A 20,781-nucleotide genomic window follows, 5' to 3' on the forward strand; every position below is an offset into this window, starting at 1 on the left:
TCTTCATAGGGCTAGATGATAAACAAAACATAAAGGGGGAGGCAAAAACTTAGCTGCTTTTAGGCTGTGTACATACAGTACTGTACATTTAACATATATGCTTCTCCCTCTTTTTGTAAAAAAAAAATTGCGGGAACTATAGTTCCTCATCTGTGAAGGGCAAGCTACAGTTCCCAGGATTCTTGGCACAAAATCATTTCCTTTAAACGCATGATGTGCAGGCAGCTACAATCTCAAGACAGAATGTGGGAGAAGGTGGACAATTAAAATGAGGCTGTACTAGGAGGTCTGTAAGGGAAAATAAAATAAAGGGGCAGGTTTATGGGGCGGGATACTTTTCAAACATACCAATCAAAATTTGAGTCTAGGCACAAGGTAAGCACTTATTGGCCGAGCAAAGCCGAAGTTACGCCTCCTTTTTTAATGGAGCCCAATTGTGTTAGGGTTGCGCGCTGTCCAATGACTACTCGAGACTTTACATACGTCATTCGCTCTTAGGCAATGGAGACTTACTGCCCCAAGGGAGCCGGATGTACGTGAAGCCACCTAATTTAGTTATTGAAACACCCTTTTAGGCACCATTGGTCGCTGCCTGTAAGACCTTGACCTATCACAAACCAAGAAGAGATGAGTGGCAGGGATGGACACCATTCAGAAAAGGAAGCTGGGGAATAAATGGGTGGGGGAATAAATGAACAGGTGAAATCACTGCGAGGGAAGATTGGACTGACAGCCCAGTTGCCAAATCACAAAGCGAACAACCGGGACAGAGAGCGACACCCCTGCTAGCCTATCGCGTTTCGAGTCCCGCCTTTCACGTCGCAAATCTCTCCCTCTCCCTATTATTGCTTCGTCCTCACCTTCACAACCTCAGCAGGCGCTTATTGGTCCCCCATTTGATTGAGAGTGAATGCTAGCCAATGAACGACGTCCATATATAAAGCCCCTTCCAATGACAGACGGTGTAGGATGAAAAGGGGCCGCGCCGCGCTACGTCCCGGCTGCGCGGCGCAGAGGCAGAGGGCGGCGGGGGCGCCATTTTGTGAAGAGTCCGGAGCGTGGATGAGGCGAAGGTATATGTGAAAGAAGAAGGAGGAAAATAAAAAGCCTTATAGATAAGGAAAACAACGCCGTTCCGGAGCTGGGGCCTCCTGGTGAGTTCGTTGCCTGGATATTAACGCCTCAGGTGGGCAAGGAAGGAGCGCGACGTTTCTTTCCTTTTTCGCGCTTCGGCCGCGGGGGGGGGGGGGGGAGGTTAATGATGGTACCGCCCTTTCTCTCTTGTTTTCTTCCCCCGCCACTTTGGTATCTCCCTTCCAGGCCTTCGCAGAGAAATGGGAAGATCCGAGAGATTCTCCCCCTCCTCCGCCCCCCGCTTAGTCCAAATGGTACATTCCGAGCTAATTCATATGTGTTGCCTCTGGAAGAGACCACTGTACTTGGGCGGGGGAGGAGGAGGAAATAATCCTCATCCCCCCCCCCCCCCGTTGAAAGAGTTAGGTGGCGGTGGGACAAAAAAGCCACGTGAGGCTATTGGCTTTGGTCAGGAAGTGACATTTCTGCCCGCGTGTTCCTTTCCCGTGCAGAAGGCATGGCGCCCGCCCGCCCTCTCTCCTGGCCTAATCCGGATTAGTGGTCTAATGTAGGCTGCGCTCCTGGCCACGCTTTATCTGAGCTCAGTGGGGCTGCTTCATGAATAAACATGGCTGAATAGTTGCGGGGCTGCGCCATATATATATCCTGCCTCTTAGCCCTCACAAGGCAGTGCACAACTGGAGGAGATCCAATTGAAATGCATTTGGGTTGTTTAATAATAATAATAGAGAATAATTCTGAGGAACCAGCAAGTCTCAGGAATAAGTGACATAAAAACAACTGGGAAAAGTGTAGCAGGCAGGTTGCAACAAATCGAGTTGTTGAGGCACGCTTGAAGGCTTTGTTAGCTCTGCAGGGAGGGAGTTTCAGAGCCATGGTACCGCCACACTTGAGCCCACCAGCCTAATAGCTATGGGAAGGGCAGTAAGGTCACAGGCTTAGTCCCTGGTGTCATAAAGTCAGGTTCCTGTAACCTTGGGAGAGGTGCTACCAGTCAGAATGGGCAGTACTGAACAAGATGGGCATGCAATCTGATATTGTTAAAGGCTGTTTTCTGTGTTCCCCTTGTGGGCATGCAAGAACGGTCTTTGTTGTTGTTTTTTTACAGATACTGAGGATCATAAGAACTAAGGGTGGTCCTTTAGAGAAGCTGGCCACAAATATTCAGAGCTTTACAGGTTAGCATCAGCATATTGAATTGAGCTTGGAAGCTCTAGTGACAACTGGAGTAAAGCTGTTCTTACACGCTCAGGTCTCCTGATCCTCCGTAGCCTTTGTGCCATTCAGCCTGCAAGACCCTGCAAAAATTAGAAGTCATACAGACTGTTGCTTTACTACAGTATGCTAGCATCTTGCACGGGGGCTGCGTTCTGGAGATGGTGTGTATAAGAAAAAACATACATATCTGAACCACCTCATTCGAAGTGCCCTCATGTGACCATCCTTGCCTACCAGGTAAGGCAGAGAGCTTTTAAATTCTCCACTTTGCTTACCAGACTCCGGGGAGGCTCTTTTGAGATCTTGTTGCTGGGCCGTTCCAAGAGCCTCCCAGAACCTGCTAAGCAAGCCCGGGAGATTAAAAGCTTTTTTGCATTGGGAAAAGACCACACAAAAAGCGCAATTAAACTCTGCCATGCATGCAATTAATTTGCAATATTTAATCGCGCTTAAGGTGGAAACATACTGAACTTTTTTTGTTTAAAAAAAAAGTTCCAGAGGGATCATGTTTGTCACATTGAGGAAGAATACAGTGAGAAGCACGGTATGCATTCTTTAAATAAATAATCAGTTGCTGCAAAAGCAGAGTGCCTTGTGGCACATCAATAGGCTGTGCAATCTTAAATAGATTTTCTTGGAAGTACATATTACTGAGCTTAATGTGGCTTCTTCCCAAGGAGGCCTATATAGGATTGCAGCAAGATTGCTATATTATCTTGCCTTTCTCACAGAACCAGGACTCAAGGGGGTTTACAGAAATTAAAACTAAATGGGTAAAACACAGAAGTTTAAAAGTTATTAAACAGACATAGAATTAAAACAATATAAAAATAAATCTACAGTGGTACCTCGGGTTACAAACGCTTCAGGTTACATACACTTCAAGTTACAGACTCCGCTAACCCAGAAATAGTACCTCGGGTTAAGAACTTTGCTTCAGGATGAGAACAGAATTTGTACTCTGGCTGCGCGTCGGCAGCAGGAGGCCCCATTAGCTAAAGTGGTGCTTCAGGCTAAGAACGGACCTCCGGAACAAATTAAGTACTTAACCCGAGGTATCACTGTGTTAAAATACAGATAGTAAAAGCAGCACAGAACTACTCAAAGCCCTTTCTTTAAAAACAGTTCTAAAAAGGCTTTAGGAGTAAAACAAGTCTCTACCTGCCAGCAGAAGGACAGTTAGGAAGGAACCAGTCTAGCTTCTCTAAGGAGTTCCAAAATTTGGGAACAGCCATCCAGAAGGCCTTCTCCTGCATTCCCACCAAATGTGCTTGTGATGGTAGTGCAACCCAGAGAAGGGCCTGCCCCAAAGATCTCAGAACCCAGGAATGCTTGCATGGTCATTCAGATAACCTGGACCTAAGGTTCATTTTTAGATTTGTTCATCTTTAGAGCTCCCCCCCCCCACTCCTTGATGCTTTTTCTGAAGGAAAAAAATCATTAGTAGTTCCATGGCCTGGTATAGATTGTTGTCAATTATTGCTCTAAATTTTGTATAATTTGGGGTGGCCTATTTATATTGGGTATGCTTTGCGTGCTTAGCAATATGCAAGCTTCTGAGTTACACAGAGGTCTTGATCTAACTAATGGGAGTCAAAAACACTTTTGTATATTGCCTTTGCCAGCTGCAATTGATTCAGTACAGCTGTGCTGCCTGTCTTGAATTTGGATTTGCGTTTTAAAAAGTTTTTTCATTGTTAAGGAAGAGAATTGGGTCCAGCTCATATAGACCCCAGCTTTGGAACAGGGTTAAGTGTGGTTAACTGCTCTGCTCCTGCAGAAGCCTACAAAAGCCTGATCTTGCATTTCACTTGGAATCCTTCAGAATCATGTGGCTGCTAATTGTGTTGTTAGTTTAGAAGTAATTTGTACAGCACTTATTATTGGTGAACATCATGTTGAAGAGCTACCATCCTGCTTTGAGGTAGGATATGGTGTTCCTGTGAAAAACAGATAGGCAGGATCAGGAGTGAGGGCCTGGCATTGATGCCTAGCCATAAGCTAGGTTTACAGTGATGGTTTACGGTATTCTTATTCTTATTTATTACATTTCTATACCACCTTTCATCCAAGGTTCACAGGGACAGTTCACAATATAAAAACACAGAAATGTGTAACACAGTAACAAAGAAAAACACTCCCCGCCCCCCTTTTTAGACAATTTAATTAGCCAAACGTCTGAGAGAAGAGGGCTGTTTTCGTTTGGTGCCTAGACATATGTAAATCACATAGGAGGGGAATGGGAACATAGTGAGGGCAGGATTCTTTCTGTATGGACAGCACCAGTGATTGCCCTTGCACAAGTCCAGATGTGTAAATTGTAAAACAGTTATCCCTGGTGTGCCAAAACCCATTCATTGACTGGACAGGTCCTGGGTGCTCACTAGCTTGCAGCACATAGCTCTTTATTAGCACCTGTAGCACGGAACATTAAGTTCATGAAATTAAGCCAATTTACTTAAAATTCCATTCAATTAGTTTTATTAGTTTGCATCAGGAACGGGGTGGGAGGGAGGCATGAGTCTCATGATACCTTAAAGGCTACGAGCTTTTGGTGTCACTTTTTGAAAGCTGAAGCCTGCAAGTGTTTGTGCAAGATTGAACTAGCTGTTCTGTAAGGAGTTGCCACAGAATTTGCACAAGACCAGGAGTTTGAATCCAAGTCCTCCACGTGCTGGGTCATGCTTAGTAGAAGAATCTGAATGCATTAGGCTTCTCTCTCTTAACATGCTTCCTTCCATTTGTTGAGAACTTGTACAAAGGGTGGAAAGGTAGAACTGGTTGTCTGGGTTCTTCTGCCAGGGACCATGCATTGACCTCCCCCAGTAACGTTGAGGAAACGTGGCTGGAAGTCTTTCATCCTAGCACCACCACATAACTCATCACCTGTCTCCAGAGTGTTAGTAGATCTGGTCCAAAAGAGCATTTCAGTTTGCTTGAAGCTGTCAACAACCTTGTACCTGTTTTGCTTATCACTTTTGCCAAGTAATTCCTAAATGACCTGCCCTTCTCCCTTTGTTATTTTCCCTGCCTGTGCTGACTGCACTAAACTTACCCGATATCCTTCCAGGGGTAACATAGCACAGTAGAGAAAAGGAGTGTTCTGCCTATGAATTTCTCTTCTGAGAGACCTGGGGATTATTTATTTAAAGTGTAAATTTGGGTCGTTTATCTGCAGTACTTTCCTGGCATTTAAATGCTGGGTGGGAAGGCAGATAAAACAGTTGGGCTAGAATTTAATTCATGGCTTATCAAAATTGGTACCCAGGACTAGGATTGCTTCCAGTTTTGAACATGATGCTAAAAACCAGTGGGTGGGTGCATGTATTACACTTCTGGGGAGTGATGCATAGAGCATTGGGCTGCAGTGCCCTTATGCTCTTATGAGGTTTGTAGAGGTTGCTTCTCCTTCAGTTGCATGCATCAGAATCTCTGTGAAGTCTTCCTCCTCCATCTTTGCTTCAGGGTATCTGTGTATGAGCTTCAATGTACTCCACCTCCTACCACAAGCTTCCTGGTGCCTTTTGACGTCAGCTGTGAGCTTGGGGTAGCCACGTGGGATTGGCATTCTCTGCGCTGGGGAGGGGGGAACTGGGAGATGTGGGCTACGTTTCTCGGGTACCCTGACTCATCCTGTCCCTTCTCCTTTCACAGGGCAGCAAGGCGAAAACCCCCAACCCTTCCTTCACTGGAGCTCAGCTTCGTGTTTTGTTTTTTTATTTAAAAAAACCCCACCCACGCCACCGCACGCACACCCCTCCCAATGTCTTAGAATGAGCCGTTTTTTTATCAAAACGGTGGCTTTGCGGCCCAGCGTTGGCCTTGCAGTGAAGCCAGAGCTGGATTGAAAGATGTTAATTTTGGGGGAAAAAACACTTTTTTTTTTTCCTGCAGCAGCTGGGTTAGAGGAGGAATCTTTTAGCCTCGCATGAGCTCACCTCTCTCAGGCATTTTTAGAAATGGTGTTCAAAGGGCTTGGATTGTTTCCTGCCGGGAGCTCTCCCCTGCCTGGTTCTGCAGTAACCGTGGCTGGAACAAGAGGGTGAGAGGGGGGAAAAAAGGACAGAAAAATGAAAGAGAGAGAGGAAAAAAATCGTTACTGACTTTGATCTTTTTACACCTCCGGTTTTTCTAATCTGGGCTATTTTTATTTTTGTTTTTTTACAGCGAGATTTTTTTGATCTTCAGCTACAGTAAGTTATTCAATTTTTTTCCAATTTTTTCCTGCCTTTCCACTGATTTCCTTTTTATCGTTATTGCTAGTTACTTATTGATATTATTGCTACTATGATGGTGGTGACTGTGACTATGATGATGTGTTGCTGATGGTGGTGATTAAAAAAAATGACTGCTGATTTTTAACCGGATGAAAATGGAGTTTTTCTGAGTGGTCCTAACTGACTCTGGGCTTTTAACCCCTTGGGGGGGAAAAACACAACAAGGTTTTTAAAACGCAATTTTTTAAAAAAATGGATTGATCGCGTTTAACTCTTTTTTTCCCTCCCTCCCTGATTGCCTGGCTGCTAAGAACGGAACCCAATTTCTCTCCAGAACTTGTTTGAACATCTGAGGAAGTTCCTACACTTTTTTATTTTTTATTTTTTTTAATTTTTAATATTTCATTTCTGTGCAATTTTTCAACTGTTGCTGCAATGTGTCTGTGGTGCTGATCGCTCGCTAGCAGTGACAGCCTTCCCTTGGTCAGACCCCGCCCCCCCTTCCTGTCTCGTACCCTCCAGTTCCCATCTTGATCTTTTCCTCCACACCGTCCCTCCCTTACAAACGCCGTCATGGACGCCCAGTCTGGATTGGCAGTGGCAGTTACCTGCGGAGCCTTGCATGGAGCAGACACAAACCCATCTTGGCTGATGGTAAGGGGCTGAGTTGGCTTACTTCCAGGCTTCAGCAGCCATCCCTCTTAAAGGCCTTGCTGAAAAAGAGTACACACCTGCACTACAAGCAAAACTCTGTTAGCAGATGTGAGTGGACCTGTTCAGGTCTTCATTGCCTACTGGACATGCAGCCACTTTAAGGGTTAGAAGTGGGGGAGAGGGGTCGTCTGGTTTTGGGGAGTAGAACTAAGTTCAGCAACCAAGCTCAGTATATCTTGTTGCACTGAGCTTTCTGGCTAGGGGGTGAACTGGCCAGTTTTGTGTGGTGGACTCTTTCTTTTTTTCATTTTTAAAAAGTGGCAACAAAACTACACTCCCAGAGTATAATTCTGTGTTAAACTTTGCAGTGCATGCACACATTCTTGGAATCTTTTGTCCGTTACTTGACCCTAATTAACAGATTGGAACAATCTCTTTTAACAGTTGAGTTATATATAAAAATACTAGAGTATTTCACAGTGCCCAAGTTACCTTGATGCATTGCAGAGATTAAAAAAAGTCTCTGCCAGCAGACTTACAACAGACATGAGAAAGGCAACGGGCGGGAATGAAACAAGCAAGTTCAGGCAATAGCTTTGTGAAAAGTTACATCGTGAACATCTTTAAGGGTACTGATGGTGGCTGATAAAGGCTCTGGTTAATAATGAAATAATAGCCAACCTTTATGCCTTGGGTACAGCACAGTCCTGGTAGCGACAAACAGAAGAAGTGCATGCTAGGTGCCAGCTAAAGTCATGGGACCTCTCTTCAGAACTAAGTTTTGTGGTCATAATATGGCTTGCTGAGGTATGGTAACTCATGGACAGATGTGTAATCGGCAGCCAGCACATTTGGGTTTGGTTTGTGAGTCAAACCCATTCATTGCTACCACCATGGCTTGCTCCCCATTGCTTTTCCCTGAGAGCTGTAGAATGTGCAGACAGCTTGTGGACCGGGCTTTTGAAGAAAGCAGCACCCCTCTGCATCTTCCAAAAAGCCTGTGGAAGGAAACCTAGTCATTCCTTGCCTCCTCCTTAGCTTGCTGCAATTTGCCAGAGCCTAACTTGCAAGAGAGAGAGGAGAGAGAGAACGTTTGTTTTTTTCTCCCAGTTGGGTTTTTGCCGAAGGCATCAGCAGAGAGGGACTCCTGGCATTTTCCGCAAAATTGCAGCTTGATGTATGAGAACTATCTATGGGAACGGATGGAAGTGACCCTTTTATCTGTGCAGGAAAGGGAATAAAGGAGGGCTAATACCCCCCATCCCATGATAGATAGATAGATAGATAGATAGATAGATAGATAGATAGATATTTTAAAGAGACAACCGAAAAAGACAGTTGATGCTTTCTGTGGAAACGCCTGGCAGCAAAACCACTTTTCTTCTGATTCGGGGTGGGGGAGATGTCCCTGCCCCCCCCCCCCCCCGGGTAAGTTCAGCTTCTGAAAGAAAGTGTCAGCACCTCCTTGCTGCCTGCATCATGAATTGAACTGGACAGAAAAGAGATTGCCTCTTCATTCCTCCAGAAAAGAGAAAGATTGTGTCATTTCTTTCTTTATCCCTCTCCCCTGCTTTTGGCAGGAGGGAGTCATGGGCTGCAAAAGCCCAACTTGCACGAGAAAGAGAGTGTGTGTTTTTTGTTTGTTTGTTACTTATTGCATTTATTTGTTGCTTTCTACAATAATGTCTCAGAGTGACTTAAGATGATAAAAGCATACAGTATACAAACTACAAAATTCACCAGAAAAATAAAAGACTACACCTTGTTTCTTCCTCTGAAGCATTGGGCAGGGTGGTGGTGGTGGTGGTGGTGAAGAGGGGTACTTCCCTGCAAGCAGGACTTGTGATGGAAGTGCAGGGATGGTCATCAGTTGGGGGTGAAGCACTCACGTACAGTGAGGAGGCAAGTGGATTTATCAAACCCTGCAGAGCTTAAAGCTGGGTCTCCTTGGAGCCTTGCAGAGAGGGCCTTCTGACCACCCTTGACATTTGGCCATTAGAATTGCTTTTGGTAGAGGATGATTAACGAAACACTCATCCCACCTTGAGGTCGCACAGAAAGGTGATAGCACCATAAATCTAATTTCCGTCCCTGTGCTTTGCTGCATGTTGTCAGTCCCATATACACCACCTGCTCTTAATCCTGTTTCGCTGGCCTTTCGCTGGTGCAGTGTATTCTGTGACCACACACACACATTTACCTTGTTTTTGATCACAAAAATCATGTGCTAGTCTTTTCCTCTGCCCATCTCAAACAAAACTGCCAGCTGGAACTGAAAGTGTTGAATCTTGAATCTTTTGAAAGGTCTTGGGATTTTTCCCACAACTCTACTCATTATCCAGAGGTTGCTCTCCACTCTCATCTTGTTCTTGCAATAGTCCTGTGAAGCAAGTATAGGCAGAGAGCGTTCATGAGCCTCTGGGAGTTTCATTGCTGGACAAAGAATCTGAACATAGACCTCCAGCAGCGAAACTTAATAAATCAGTCCCCCACTCTGTTCACTTGATGGCTTAGGTCTGGGTTGTCGAGTATCACATGCAACAGAACTAAATGTGCCAAGGTGAGAGCAGGAAAATAAAAGGCTTTACCCTGTTGGATTTTTGTAAATAGCTTGGGGGGGGGGGGGGAGAGAAGAGAGAACGTGTTTTGTTCATGTATGCGAGAGAGAGAGAAAATGCGGTGAGCAGCGTTGAATGTTCCTCCACGCTGAAACTTCTTTCCCAGGCTACTTTCAGATGTATTACAAGACCACTCTGAGTTTGTACATAGACGAAGTTCCAACACTGATTTATTGTAGTTTCCACTGGTCGCTTAAAAAATATATTCTAAGTATAACTATGTTAACTAGGTGTGCGCAAGAGACTTGTGTAGATGAGCAGACTCCATGTTCTTGCTCCATGTAAGTGGTTGAAATGAGGCTGGGACTCGAACCAGAATCTCATTTTCATGTTTTATCAATGAATCTAAAGATCACAGCAAGGTCCTGGTGCTTTTGTCATAAGTATTTATAAATGGAGGCCCAAAGTTAGATAGCTTTCCACTCACTGCTTTTGAATGAAGTTTTGTATCGGTTTCATCTGAGCTGGAGATGGGTTTTCTGTAGTTGTGTTCCTTAGAAAGCTGGTTAAAAGCAGAATTGAGGGCTGGGAGTAAATTTGATTCCACCCACAATATGCTTGTCCTTGAAAGAAGGGTCCAGAGCAGGGGTCAGCAAACTTTTTCAGCAGGGGGCCAGTCTACTGTCCCTCAGACCTTGTGGGGGACTGGACTATATTTTGAAGGGGAAAATGAACAAATTCCTATGCCCCACAAATAACCCAGTGATGCATTTTAAATAAAAGCACACATTCTATTCCTTTAAAATCATGCCGATTCCCAGACCTTCCGCAGGCCGGATTTAGAAGGCGATTGGGCCGGATCTGGCCCCCAGGCCTTAGTTTGCCCCATGGTCTAGTGGTTGAGTTTCTCCTGAGACCAGGCTGACATGATAGATACCCACCCATCTTGGAATACCACTGCTGGCTTTAGACACAATATCATGCACAGCCAGTGCTTGACGTGGGCACAGGTGTCTCTTGTGGGAGAATGTGGGTGGTTCGTTGGCAGGCTGGTGGCAAAGCCACCTCACTTCCTTTAGTGCCTTACGAAAAAGGGTCTTTGCCTAGTGGCAATCATTTTTTTAAAAAAAGGAAAATGCAGTTGCTTAGCAATACTGCTATGCCTGACTGCTTGCAGGATGGATCTGAGATTTTCCAGCATGCCTCAGGGATCATAGCTTCTCTTTCAAAGGGGGAAGCGCTTCCTGCCAGGCTGCGTGTGTGTGTATTCTGTTGGCTGTGTGTGTGCGCGCGCATGTGTCAAGACGCTGAAATCCCACGTGACTGCTTTCCCTTCTCTGACAATCTTCCTCCTCCAGCACCAAGCCTGTGTCTCTGCTGCATACTTGAGTCATGGCCAGCAACGTCACCAACAAGACAGACCCACGCTCCCTGAACTCCCGCGTGTTCATCGGCAATCTCAACACGCTAGTGGTCAAGAAGTCGGACGTGGAGGCCATCTTCTCCAAGTACGGCAAGATCGTGGGCTGCTCTGTGCACAAGGGCTTTGCCTTCGTGCAGTATGTGAACGAGCGCAACGCTCGCGCTGCCGTGGCAGGAGAAGATGGCAGGATGATCGCAGGCCAGGTCCTAGGTGAGCGCCTTGTGGTGGTTTTTAGCTTACCCTTTTTCTTGGGCCTGGGTGAAATCACTGACCAGTTCCTTTTCTGAGCGCCTCTCTTGCTTCCTTATTGCCTCATTTCACACTCAGACATAACACACCACTCTCTGCTAGCAGAGCCAAACAACTACATACGCAAACCAAGCATATACTTTCGGCTCTGTATCGGAGGCAGTCTAGATGTCAAAGTGGAGGTGGCAAGTCCATAAAGAGGAGAGCAAGGAAGTCAGAATTTACAGCTAGATATTGAGCTGTGCGGAAGTGCAGAGTGTTGCCCATGTTTGTTTTATTGTATTTATTTTTATTCCACCTTTCAAGGTACAGTTTCTTCTAAGGCAGCTTACAAGTAACATCAAAACATGGTAAACACACAGAGCAACATCAGAAAGGTGGGGTACAAGCCTGTCTTTCCTAATTTTCTATTGACGCCTTTTGAAGCCTTAATCAAGTACCGTGGTACCTCAGATTACATTTGCTTCAGGTTACAGACTCTGCTAACCCAGAAATAGTGCTTCAGGTTAAGAACTTTGCTTCAGGATAAGAACAGAAATCAGGCTCCGGCGGTGCGGCGGCAGCAGGAGACCCCATTACTTAAGTGTGCTTCAGGTTAAGAACAGTTTCAGGTTAAGAATGGACCTCCGGAATGAATTAAGTACTTAACCCGAGGTACCACTGTATACCCAAATTCTAATGATCCATTCCACAGAATGGAGCAGGAGCAGGTTCCTGATTTCTATTTCTTTTTCTTCATCTGCCTTTCTTTCCCGAGATCCTTCCAGGGCTGTTGGTCATTTTGGGTTGGCGAGGGAAGAGAAAGGCAGCTTGGAGCCTTGATTGGCTTTTATGAAAATAATGAATGTTGATCACCAATGTAGAGCTAGCCTTTAGGCCAGGTTTTTCATTTCTTCCTCTGTATGTGTGGTGTTTGTGTATGTTTATGACATTCTTCCTGCTCCTCACAGAATTCAGGTGTGTGAAGCTAGGAGAGTGGATGTCCTTGGGCAAGTCAGTGGGGATTTGAACTAGGGTCCAGAATGTCACAACCCAGCTCTTTCTTGTGGCTACCCTTGTCTCCTCTTTTGATGAAACTAGCTTATATGTATTTGGCAATGCTAGGCTTGGTGCAGAGAGCCTGGCACCAATCCTCTTTTGATCCACTCTACCCCACTCCTCTCCAAAAAGCCTGAGCGGGAGCAGCCAAAGCATTTTTATTGCATTGCTCCTTCAATGCAGTTCACCGGTTTGCCTAAGTATAGGGAAAGGAGACACAACTTGCGCGGCCGGCATCCTTGTAATATTGCAATTGGCTCATTGTTTCATTAGGCAAGACTCAAGACAAGAGTGTTTATGCAGCCCTGTTTGAAAACCACAATTCCAGATTCCTCCAATCGAAAAGCCACATCCCTGAGCTTCAGAGAAACCAGCAGCTTAGTCTTCTCTACCCTACTGACCATAACCCTGTAAATAACAGTGCAAGTACCTTAGTAGCCCATTCAAGCTGTTTAGTAGTCACATAATGGCATATAGGTGCGCTTCCATTTTAGACTAGCTTTCCTGCCTAGTCACTGGGACAAACTTTCACTCTGCACGTGAGACTTTGGAGCAGCTTGCTCAGCCTTGCTTGACTTTCATTCCAGTGTTTTCTCCGCGAGACAACATTTTCCTGCCACCCCTCTCCCAGGTGGTGTGGGAAAAAAATGTTTGTTTGGTGTAGCCCGTCCATCCTGCAGTGAACCCTCTTACTTTGGAAGTGCTGCTTAATATATTAGTTCTGTCACTGCGTGGTATAGATTTACTGCAAGGGAAAGAGTTGCACTTTCCCACCCAGCAGTAAGAAGCTGAGTGTCTGTGTTTGCAATTGACAAGTGGCTGAAGATCCTGGCCGACATGAGATGTCTTACTCAGTATCATTTTTTTTGCCAAATACTATGGCTTTGTGTGTGTGTGTGTGTGTGTGTGTGTGTGTGTGTGTGTGTTCCTGCTTGAAGCAAATGGCTCATAGCTTGTCTTCTACCCTCCTGGCTCTCTTGCTACTGGGCATAATGTTGTCTGTACCTTTTAGCAGCATATCCTATGCCATCCCTTAGGGCAATGTGCCCCATCCCAGAACAGAGAGAGCTCGGCAACACATTAGTGCCCAGATGTATGGCAGGCCTCGACTTGTTTCCAAGAGTTGTGAGATGCTGGCTTTCAAAATTGGCATGTCTCTCTGTGTGTGTCTCTGTTCCAGATATTAACCTGGCTGCCGAGCCGAAGTTGAACCGGGGCAAAGCTGGGGTGAAGAGATCGGCCACAGAGATGTACGGGTCAGTAGCCGCACCACCTTCTCCGTCCCCTCTAGTCAGGTTGGGACCCTTATGTTTTTTTCCCTTTATTTTAACATTTCTGTTCTTTTTATTTCTCTGGCTTTGTGCCCTGCAGTGAGCAATGTCTCCATAGGTCTTAATTGTCTAGCTGGTTGCAAGGAAATGAAGCTGAATGTGTAGAGGCGTGTGTATATGTACGTGTGCCAACTCCTTGTGAATGTGAGAGGCCATGTGGGAGAGTGGGTTTTTTTATACCTGCGGGTGGCAATTTGTTATCTTGCTCAGGTGGCTTTGAAGTGTGGGTGACAGACAGAGGGATTGTTGGATAAACTCAGGGTTGCCTTTGCTCTTGCTCTGTGAATATCTATGTTTAGCCTTGATATGCCAGACTGGGAATGGACTCCTGATAACAGGAAGCGAAAGAATCGCCTGTTCCTTTCAGCCCTCCTGAGCAGGATTCCTTTCCTTGGTGGTCTCCCAGAGACCTGACCATGTTTCATGTGCTTTGTCTTTCAGGTCATCTTTTGACCTGGACTATGACTTCCAGCGTGACTACTACGACAGGTAGGTTTACCTGAATGCTGTTTGCTGCATTGTACATGCTTCATTCCTTTTGGTAGAAGAAGAAGGCGCCAGTACACTGTTCTGTTGTGTCAGCATCAAATAGTTCAGGCCTTTTAATTCCATCCTTCCAAAACATTCCAGGTGTAGGTTCCTTTTTCTGGCATAGAGTATAACAACCTGAGAATGAATTTCCATTTTCACTCAAGGCATTTAGCCAGATCCTGGGTTCTTGTGGTGCTTGTCATATTTTTAAGAACCGTCTGCCGTTAAACGGTAAGGAAGACGAGGGGATGCGTAGTAGAAGCCATAGGGATAACTTTAATGGAGATGGCAGTGTTTGAGGGAAAAGTGGAAGCATTTTTTTTCTTTGGCCAAAAGGAGTCTGGGGAGGAAGAAAGGGTTTTCGCAAGGGTCAGTGGTAGAGTGCCAGGTTAGTAGCTAGAAGCTCCTCAAGTACCTCCCTGCTTCCCATGCGTAGGGCTGCAAAAGTCCCTTGTCAGCAGCTCTGAAGAGCCTCTCAGTGGAGGCTGGTTCATGGGTGCAAACGAAATACTGTCCCACCAACTTCCACTGGCCCCAACCCATCCTCTTTCAACCAAACCAGGGGTTGGCTCTTTCTGGTACCTCCCTCCTCCTCCTCCTCCTCCTTCTCCTTCTCCATCTCTTTGTTGTCATTATAGAACTCAGAAGGGAGTAGGATGAATTAGTTGGCCGTGCCTGTTGCTGGCTGTGGCTGCACCTGCCAGTCCCCTTGGGCACCAGCCGCCACTGAAGCTGCTGCCGGTCTTGGTGTCCCAATGCCAGGACTCTTGAGTTGGTAGAAAGCAGCTGCCAGATGGACGGGGTATAAATAATAAAATTATTATTTCTATGCTGCAAGGAGCTGTCTTAACTTTCTTGCCTAGACGATCTGCCTGATCTTCTCGGGTTGGTGTGGGGAGGGAGCTTTCCTGGGACACTTAACCATGCACAGCCTGGGAGCCACCAGTGAGCCGTTGCCCCTTCCATACATCTCCGGTGCAGTTTGTCTCCAAATGCCAAGAAGGGAGGAACCACAGCCATTGAGCTTGTGCATGAGCAAGAAGCAGATTGAACTTACACGAAGGAAGATGTCACTTGGTTGTATTTTGGGGAGTAGAGGGAGACATGCAGAACAGAGGAGTCATCCTCATGCGACTTCACAGAACAGGATTCTGTGGGTGAGGAAGGTCCCTTTGTGCTACAGGCCTTACAAGTGCTATGGAAGTAGAGCCTGCTCTCCTGAGCGAACTCTAAAGGGAGTGCTGTTGGTTAGCTCCCGCAAACAAAACGATGAGTTTTGAGAAGCCCAGGGCAGAGGATGCACACATGCGGTGTAAAGCACGAAGAGGCAGTTTCAATAGGCAGTTGAGTGCTGGCCTTCTGACGATGGCAGTTTTCTCTTGTGCCCCTAGGATGTACAGCTACCAAGCGCGGGTGCCGCCTCCGCCTCCCATTGCCCGGGCCGTGGTGCCCTCCAAACGCCAACGGGTTTCTGGCAACACCTCCCGCAGGGGCAAGAGCGGATTCAACTCGAAGAGCGGGCAGCGGGGGTCGTCTTCCAAGTCTGGAAAGTGTATGTGTTGAATTTTCTGGCTAGGCGCAGGTGATTTGAGTGGGGTGGGGGCCCTTTCTCTTGCACAAGGACTTAAACTGGGATTCAGAAAAGTCACACAAAGTGCCACTAAGTGGTTAAATGTTGTGGTAGCCTTATATAAAATACTTGGCGATTGACTAGAGCTATTCTCTTGGCAAAGGCAGAAGTTCCATTTGGAACTGAGGTGTGCAGAAGGTAGATCAGGATCTACTGGGTGTTGTGCAACAGATTCTGCTTCCCACTTGGTTAACAATGGCAGCAACTGAAATGATTCTTGCCCCTGAATTAGGCTACTGAATTTAAGAAAGATAGGCGGTGATTTCGTGTGTGAAAAGGCCATAAGCTCAATTCAGTCCTGGTGGTACAAAACTACCCAATTCCTAGGTTCAGATGCACCCTGCTCTTGTAATTCTAATTATGTTTTTGTGCTTGGATTTTGCTGGAAGACTTCTAATTAACAAAGTAGATCTGACATATTTAAAGTCTTCCCTGATTTGAAACGGGCCCCTGCATGCTGTAGTGGGTGATGCTGAAGCTGGCAGTGGGCAAGGGTTACCTTCTTGCCCCCCTTTTATCTCTTTGCCTAGCAAGCTGCTGGGAGAGGGTGAGGTCACTCTTGCCAGAGGCCTGTCCTGGTCACATGCTGTGAGCTTGGGCTGAAGGTCATGTGTATCCCTAGGGCTGCAGGTTTCCAATTCCAGTTCCTGGAGTAAATTGCTGACTTGCCCATAAAGAGGGTGAGAAAGTTTCACTACCCTGGACTGTTCTCTATCCTAGTTTCAGAGGGGCACCTGAAAACTCCTGGCAACAGTTGCACCTTCCTTTGCTTTTCAGCACTATTTATTTCCCTATCTCTTTTTTAATGGTGGGTTGAGAAGAAGGAACAGTGGGGAAACCTCCTTTCCCTGGGATAAATGCTTCGCTTAATCTCCAGATTTATATCTGTGTTAGCTGTCTTTCAGCATCTATTGTTGAGATGCTGAATATATTTGGAATAGGCATTGAGTGCCTATGTTCAAAAAAGCTAAGCCTTGGGTATCAGTGCTTCTGATAAACAGTGTGCTCATGTCCTTTTTATTTCAGTGAAAGGAGATGATCTGCAGACCATTAAGAAGGAGCTGACCCAGATTAAGCAGAAAGTGGATTCCCTGCTGGAAAGCCTGGAGAAGATAGAGAAAGATCAAAGTAAACAGTCAAATGAAAGGGTTGGGAGGCAGATTGGAGGTGGGGGGAAGACCCTGGAAGCCCTTCACGGGCTTGGGACTTTTGGGGGGCTGAAGGTTGTGGGAATTTGGCTTGAAGCATCTCTTCAGGCTTTATCCTTCCTCCCCAATACAGTGGTGCCCCGCAAGACGAATGCCTCGCTAAACGAAAAACCCGCAAGACGAAAGGGTTTTCCGATTTTTTAGCGGCTTCGCAAGACGAATTTCCCTATGGGCTTGCTTCGCAAGACGAAAGCCCATAGGGAAATCTCCGGGGACAGTGGGGAAGCGCAGCGCGCCTTCTCCTCTGTTCCCGGACCTGTCCTAAGGCTTGCGGTGGGAGGTCCGGGAACAGAGGGGAAGGCGCGAAGGGCTTCTCCTCTGTTCCCGGGGCTTGCGGTGGGAGGAGGGTTTTTCCTCCCCACCGCCAACATTCAGAACAGCATTCTGAATGTTGGCGGTGGGGAGGAAAGCCCTCCTCCCACTGCAAGCCTTCAGGACAGGTCCGGGAACAGAGGGGAAGGTGCGCAGCGCTTCTCCTCTGTTCCCGGGGCTTGCGGTGGGAGGAGGGTTTTTCCTCCCCACCGCCAACATTCAGAACAGCATTCTGAATGTTGGCGGTGGGGAGGAAAGCCCTCCTCCCACTGCAAGCCTTCAGGACAGGTCCGGGAACAGAGGGGAAGGTGCGCAGCGCTTCTCCTCTGTTCCCGGGGCTTGCGGTGGGAGGAGGGTTTTTCCTCCCCACCGCCAACATTCAGAACAGCATTCTGAATGTTGGCGGTGGGGAGGAAAGCCCTCCTCCCACCGCAAGCCTTCAGGACAGGTCCGGGAACAGAGGGGAAGGTGCGCAGCCTGCTGCCCCGCGCGAGGGGCGCTCTTAAGCAGAGCGCCCCTCGCGCGGGGCTGACATTCGCCGCTTGGAGAGCCCTGCGGGGAAGTCCTGCAGGGCTCCCCAAGCTGCGAATGTCTGCCCCTCGCGCGGGGCAGCAGGCTGCTATCCGCAGCTTGGAGAGGCCTCTGGACCTCTTCTGAAGGCGGGTGGGGGGCAAAAGTCTTTGTCCCCCCTGCCTGCCTTCCCGGGGGATTTTAAAATGCTGGCGGGCGGCAGCACTGCCGCCCGCCAGCATTTTAAGATCGCCCCGGACAGCGGAGAAGTCCTCCACTGTCCCGGGGTTTTTAAAATGCTGGCGGGCGGCAGCGAAGGCTTCGCTGCCGCCTGCCAGCATTTTAAAATCGCCCCAGGACAGCGGAAGGGGGGGGGGAAGCAAAGACTTTCGCCCCCCCCCCCCGTCGGCCTTCAGAAGAGGTCGGGGGACAGACTGTCCCCAGACCTGGTCTGAAGGCGGTTTCCATAGGAACGCATTGATTGATTTTCAATGCATTCCTATGGGAAACCGTGCTTCGCAAGACGAAAAACTCGCAAGACGAAAAGACTTGCGGAACGAATTAATTTCGTCTTGCGAGGCACCACTGTAAAGAGAGAACCTTGTTTGGGAGGGACACGGGCTGTCTGGGGATGCATATCTGACATGTGTAATTGTGGTGGTTTCTAGATGGGCTTTGGTTTTGGGTTTCCAGGAGAGCAACCTTGTGATGCTCCTTCGCTGCTCTTCAATTTAACATCTGTCCATAGCTAGGAGGGCAGCGCTCTAGCCCCTCCTCTTTATTGTCGGTGGGGAGAGCAGCCACCTTGCCAAAGCCCTTTGCGTACAGCCATAGTTCTCCACAACAGCCTTGCAAATGAACCCATGGCAGCTGCTTGATCACAGATATGTTGCGAGCTGCCGGCCCCTTCATGCCTTTGCATAGGTGGCCTGACTAGGAAGAACCAACCTCCTTCCGGCTTATAAAAGCTCTTCTGCCTCTGGGATGGTTCCGGCTCGCCAGAGGCGTGTGGTTGGCTTGACGAGTCTTGATGTAGGAAAATTCCACGTGGGGCGGCAGCCCCGAGAGCTTAGGAGAGCAGGCGAGCGGTTCCAATACCCTGCTGGACCCCTCCTCTCTATATCCTCCCTTCCTAGAACTGAAGAATGACAAGTCTGAGGAGGAGCAAAGCAGCAGCTCGGCCAAGAAAGAAGAGAGCAATGTCAAGATGGAGTCTGAGACTGGGGCGGATGACTCCGCTGAGGAAGGGGACCTGCTGGACAATGACGACAATGAAGACCGGGGAGACGACCAGGTACGAAGCTGGAGGCGGCAGAGAGCCAGGAGTGAGGAGCGCGGCTCTCCCTGTTTGCTAACTCGGCCCCTCTGCCTGTCCCCTTCTCTCTCTCAGCTGGAGTCCATCGAGGGGGATGACAAGGAGCCCGAAGAAGGCGAAGACGACAGAGACAGCGCCAATGGCGAAGACGACTCCTAAGCGCCCAGCACACCTCTCCTCTCTCCTCCTCAACAAACACCGACGTTCTTCTGATATTGAGCCTCTCACCAGCCCCTCGTCGGCTGCCTCCTCACTGCCCTCTTCCCTCCCTCCTTCCCAGAGCCCCCTGTGTTCATGGCGTGTCTTCTGTTGCATTTGTCCTTTCTTTCTCCTCCCCCCGGCCAGACCCCCGAAATCTCTCCTAGTAGTTCAGTTAAATCCCCTGTAATTCTCCTCTTTTAATTTTGATACCTCTTTATTGACTTAACAATTAAAAAGGACGTATTGTTTTTAGATGGCTTGCCTCTTGTTTATTTGTGGGGAGGGAGCGCCTTCGGATGCGGCCTGTGCGAATGTGTGACGTTACAGTTCTTAGCTGCAAAGGCTGACCTTCAGTACTCTGAGGCCAGATTCGAATCGTGTCCCCTTTTAAGAAGGTGTTACGTGTGTGTTAATACTGGTTTTGAACAGTTGCCAATAAATTTGCAGAGCTCTGCAGCTCACTTCAAGGTGGGTGCTGGAAATGGGAAGACTATCATCTGGGTCCACACTAGGCTTTTTGTTGAGAAGGAAACAGTAATTGTGGACAATTTTGTGTCTTGTAAATTCACTGTTAGTCACTAATATTTTCTTGGTAATAGGGTATACTTTGACAGTGTGCGCTCGTAAAAGTAAGCGAATGCTGGTCTTGTAGAAAGCTCTTATTCAGTCAAGAAATTACCCCCCCCCCCAAAAAAAAAAAAAATGGTGGCAGCAAGGATAACTGAAAGTTTTCTGAAGTGGCTTGAGCACATCTTTGTAAAACACGTGGAAGAGTAGCTTAACATTTCCATTTTATTATCCTCCCCTGAGAACCAGTGATGCTGCAGCTATTTTCCCTACACCTAGTCACAGTTCTGGGGACAGGGGGTGTTAGGCAGGGAAGAGGTTAGAACAGGGGTCAGCAAACCTTCAGCAGGGGGCCGATCCACTGTCCCTCACACCTCGTGAGGGGCCAGACTGTATTTTGGAAGAAAAAATAATGAACGAATTCCTATGCCCCACAAATAACCCAGAGATGCATTTTAAATAAAAGGACACATTCTACTCATGTGAAAACACACTGATTCCCGGACCGTCTGCGGGCTGGATTTAGAAGGCGATTGGGCTGGATCTGGCCTCTGGGCCTTAGTTTGCCTACCCATGGGTTAGAACGTGTGAGAACCCTGCTTGAAAGTTAACATGCAAACGTGGTGGTTAGTAATGTTTTTAAAAAGCGCTTGGCTGCAAGCGTTGCTGAGGCAATCACTTCTGTGTACCTAACTGCAATGTGTGTTGTGCATTTGGCATGGTC

General features: G+C 47.4%; 2 protein-coding genes and 1 long non-coding RNA gene across 21 annotated transcripts in view; 1 reads left to right on the forward strand and 2 right to left on the reverse strand.

The window, feature by feature from the left end:
* The window catches only part of RPGRIP1 (RPGR interacting protein 1), a 59,607-nt gene extending 58,752 nt beyond the window's left edge, over nt 1-855 (reverse strand). Inside the window, exon 1 of the mRNA XM_083706535.1 lies at nt 349-855. The gene's annotated coding sequence lies outside the window, so the exon portion shown is untranslated. The remainder of the gene's footprint in view (nt 1-348) is intronic.
* A 143-nt stretch (nt 856-998) lies between these two features.
* On the forward strand, nt 999-19,742 carry HNRNPC (heterogeneous nuclear ribonucleoprotein C). Of its 19 annotated transcripts, none has more exons than XM_083707038.1 (9): nt 1,009-1,154; nt 5,968-7,184; nt 11,101-11,375; nt 13,633-13,747; nt 14,225-14,272; nt 15,706-15,866; nt 16,971-17,072; nt 19,111-19,268; nt 19,365-19,742. In XM_083707038.1, exons 3-9 carry the CDS (start codon nt 11,135-11,137, stop codon nt 19,446-19,448), a joined length of 909 nt encoding a protein of 302 aa, XP_083563164.1. In that variant the 5' UTR covers nt 1,009-1,154; nt 5,968-7,184; nt 11,101-11,134; the 3' UTR covers nt 19,449-19,742. The 19 variants fall into 19 exon arrangements, 16 of the variants coding, with proteins under 16 accessions (XP_083563160.1, XP_083563164.1, XP_083563161.1 ...); XM_083707035.1 differs by having other exon boundaries at nt 6,481-6,506; XM_083707029.1 differs by having other exon boundaries at nt 1,009-1,073; nt 6,481-6,506; nt 13,633-13,708.
* On the reverse strand, nt 2,205-8,911 carry LOC310829141. The gene is made up of 2 exons (XR_014557187.1): nt 3,376-8,911; nt 2,205-3,149 (listed from the first exon to the last, which is right to left on the reverse strand). It is a non-coding gene; the product is annotated as an uncharacterized lncRNA (long non-coding RNA).
* Nucleotides 19,743-20,781: the final 1,039 nt, after the last annotated feature.

Source organism: Podarcis gaigeae (assembly GCF_964106915.1).
Source record: "Podarcis gaigeae genome assembly, chromosome: 13".
NCBI lineage: Eukaryota > Metazoa > Chordata > Lepidosauria > Squamata > Lacertidae > Podarcis > Podarcis gaigeae.

Bases quoted from the DNA above. Each gene is read 5' to 3' on its own strand.
- HNRNPC (XM_083707034.1), top strand. From the start codon at position 11,135: ATGGCCAGCAACGTCACCAACAAGACAGACCCACGCTCCCTGAACTCC. The intron at 11,376-13,632 runs GTGAGCGCCTTG...TCTCTGTTCCAG, and splicing joins GATCGCAGGCCAGGTCCTAG to ATATTAACCTGGCTGCCGAG. The intron at 17,073-19,110 runs GTAAACAGTCAA...CTCCCTTCCTAG, and splicing joins GAAGATAGAGAAAGATCAAA to AACTGAAGAATGACAAGTCT.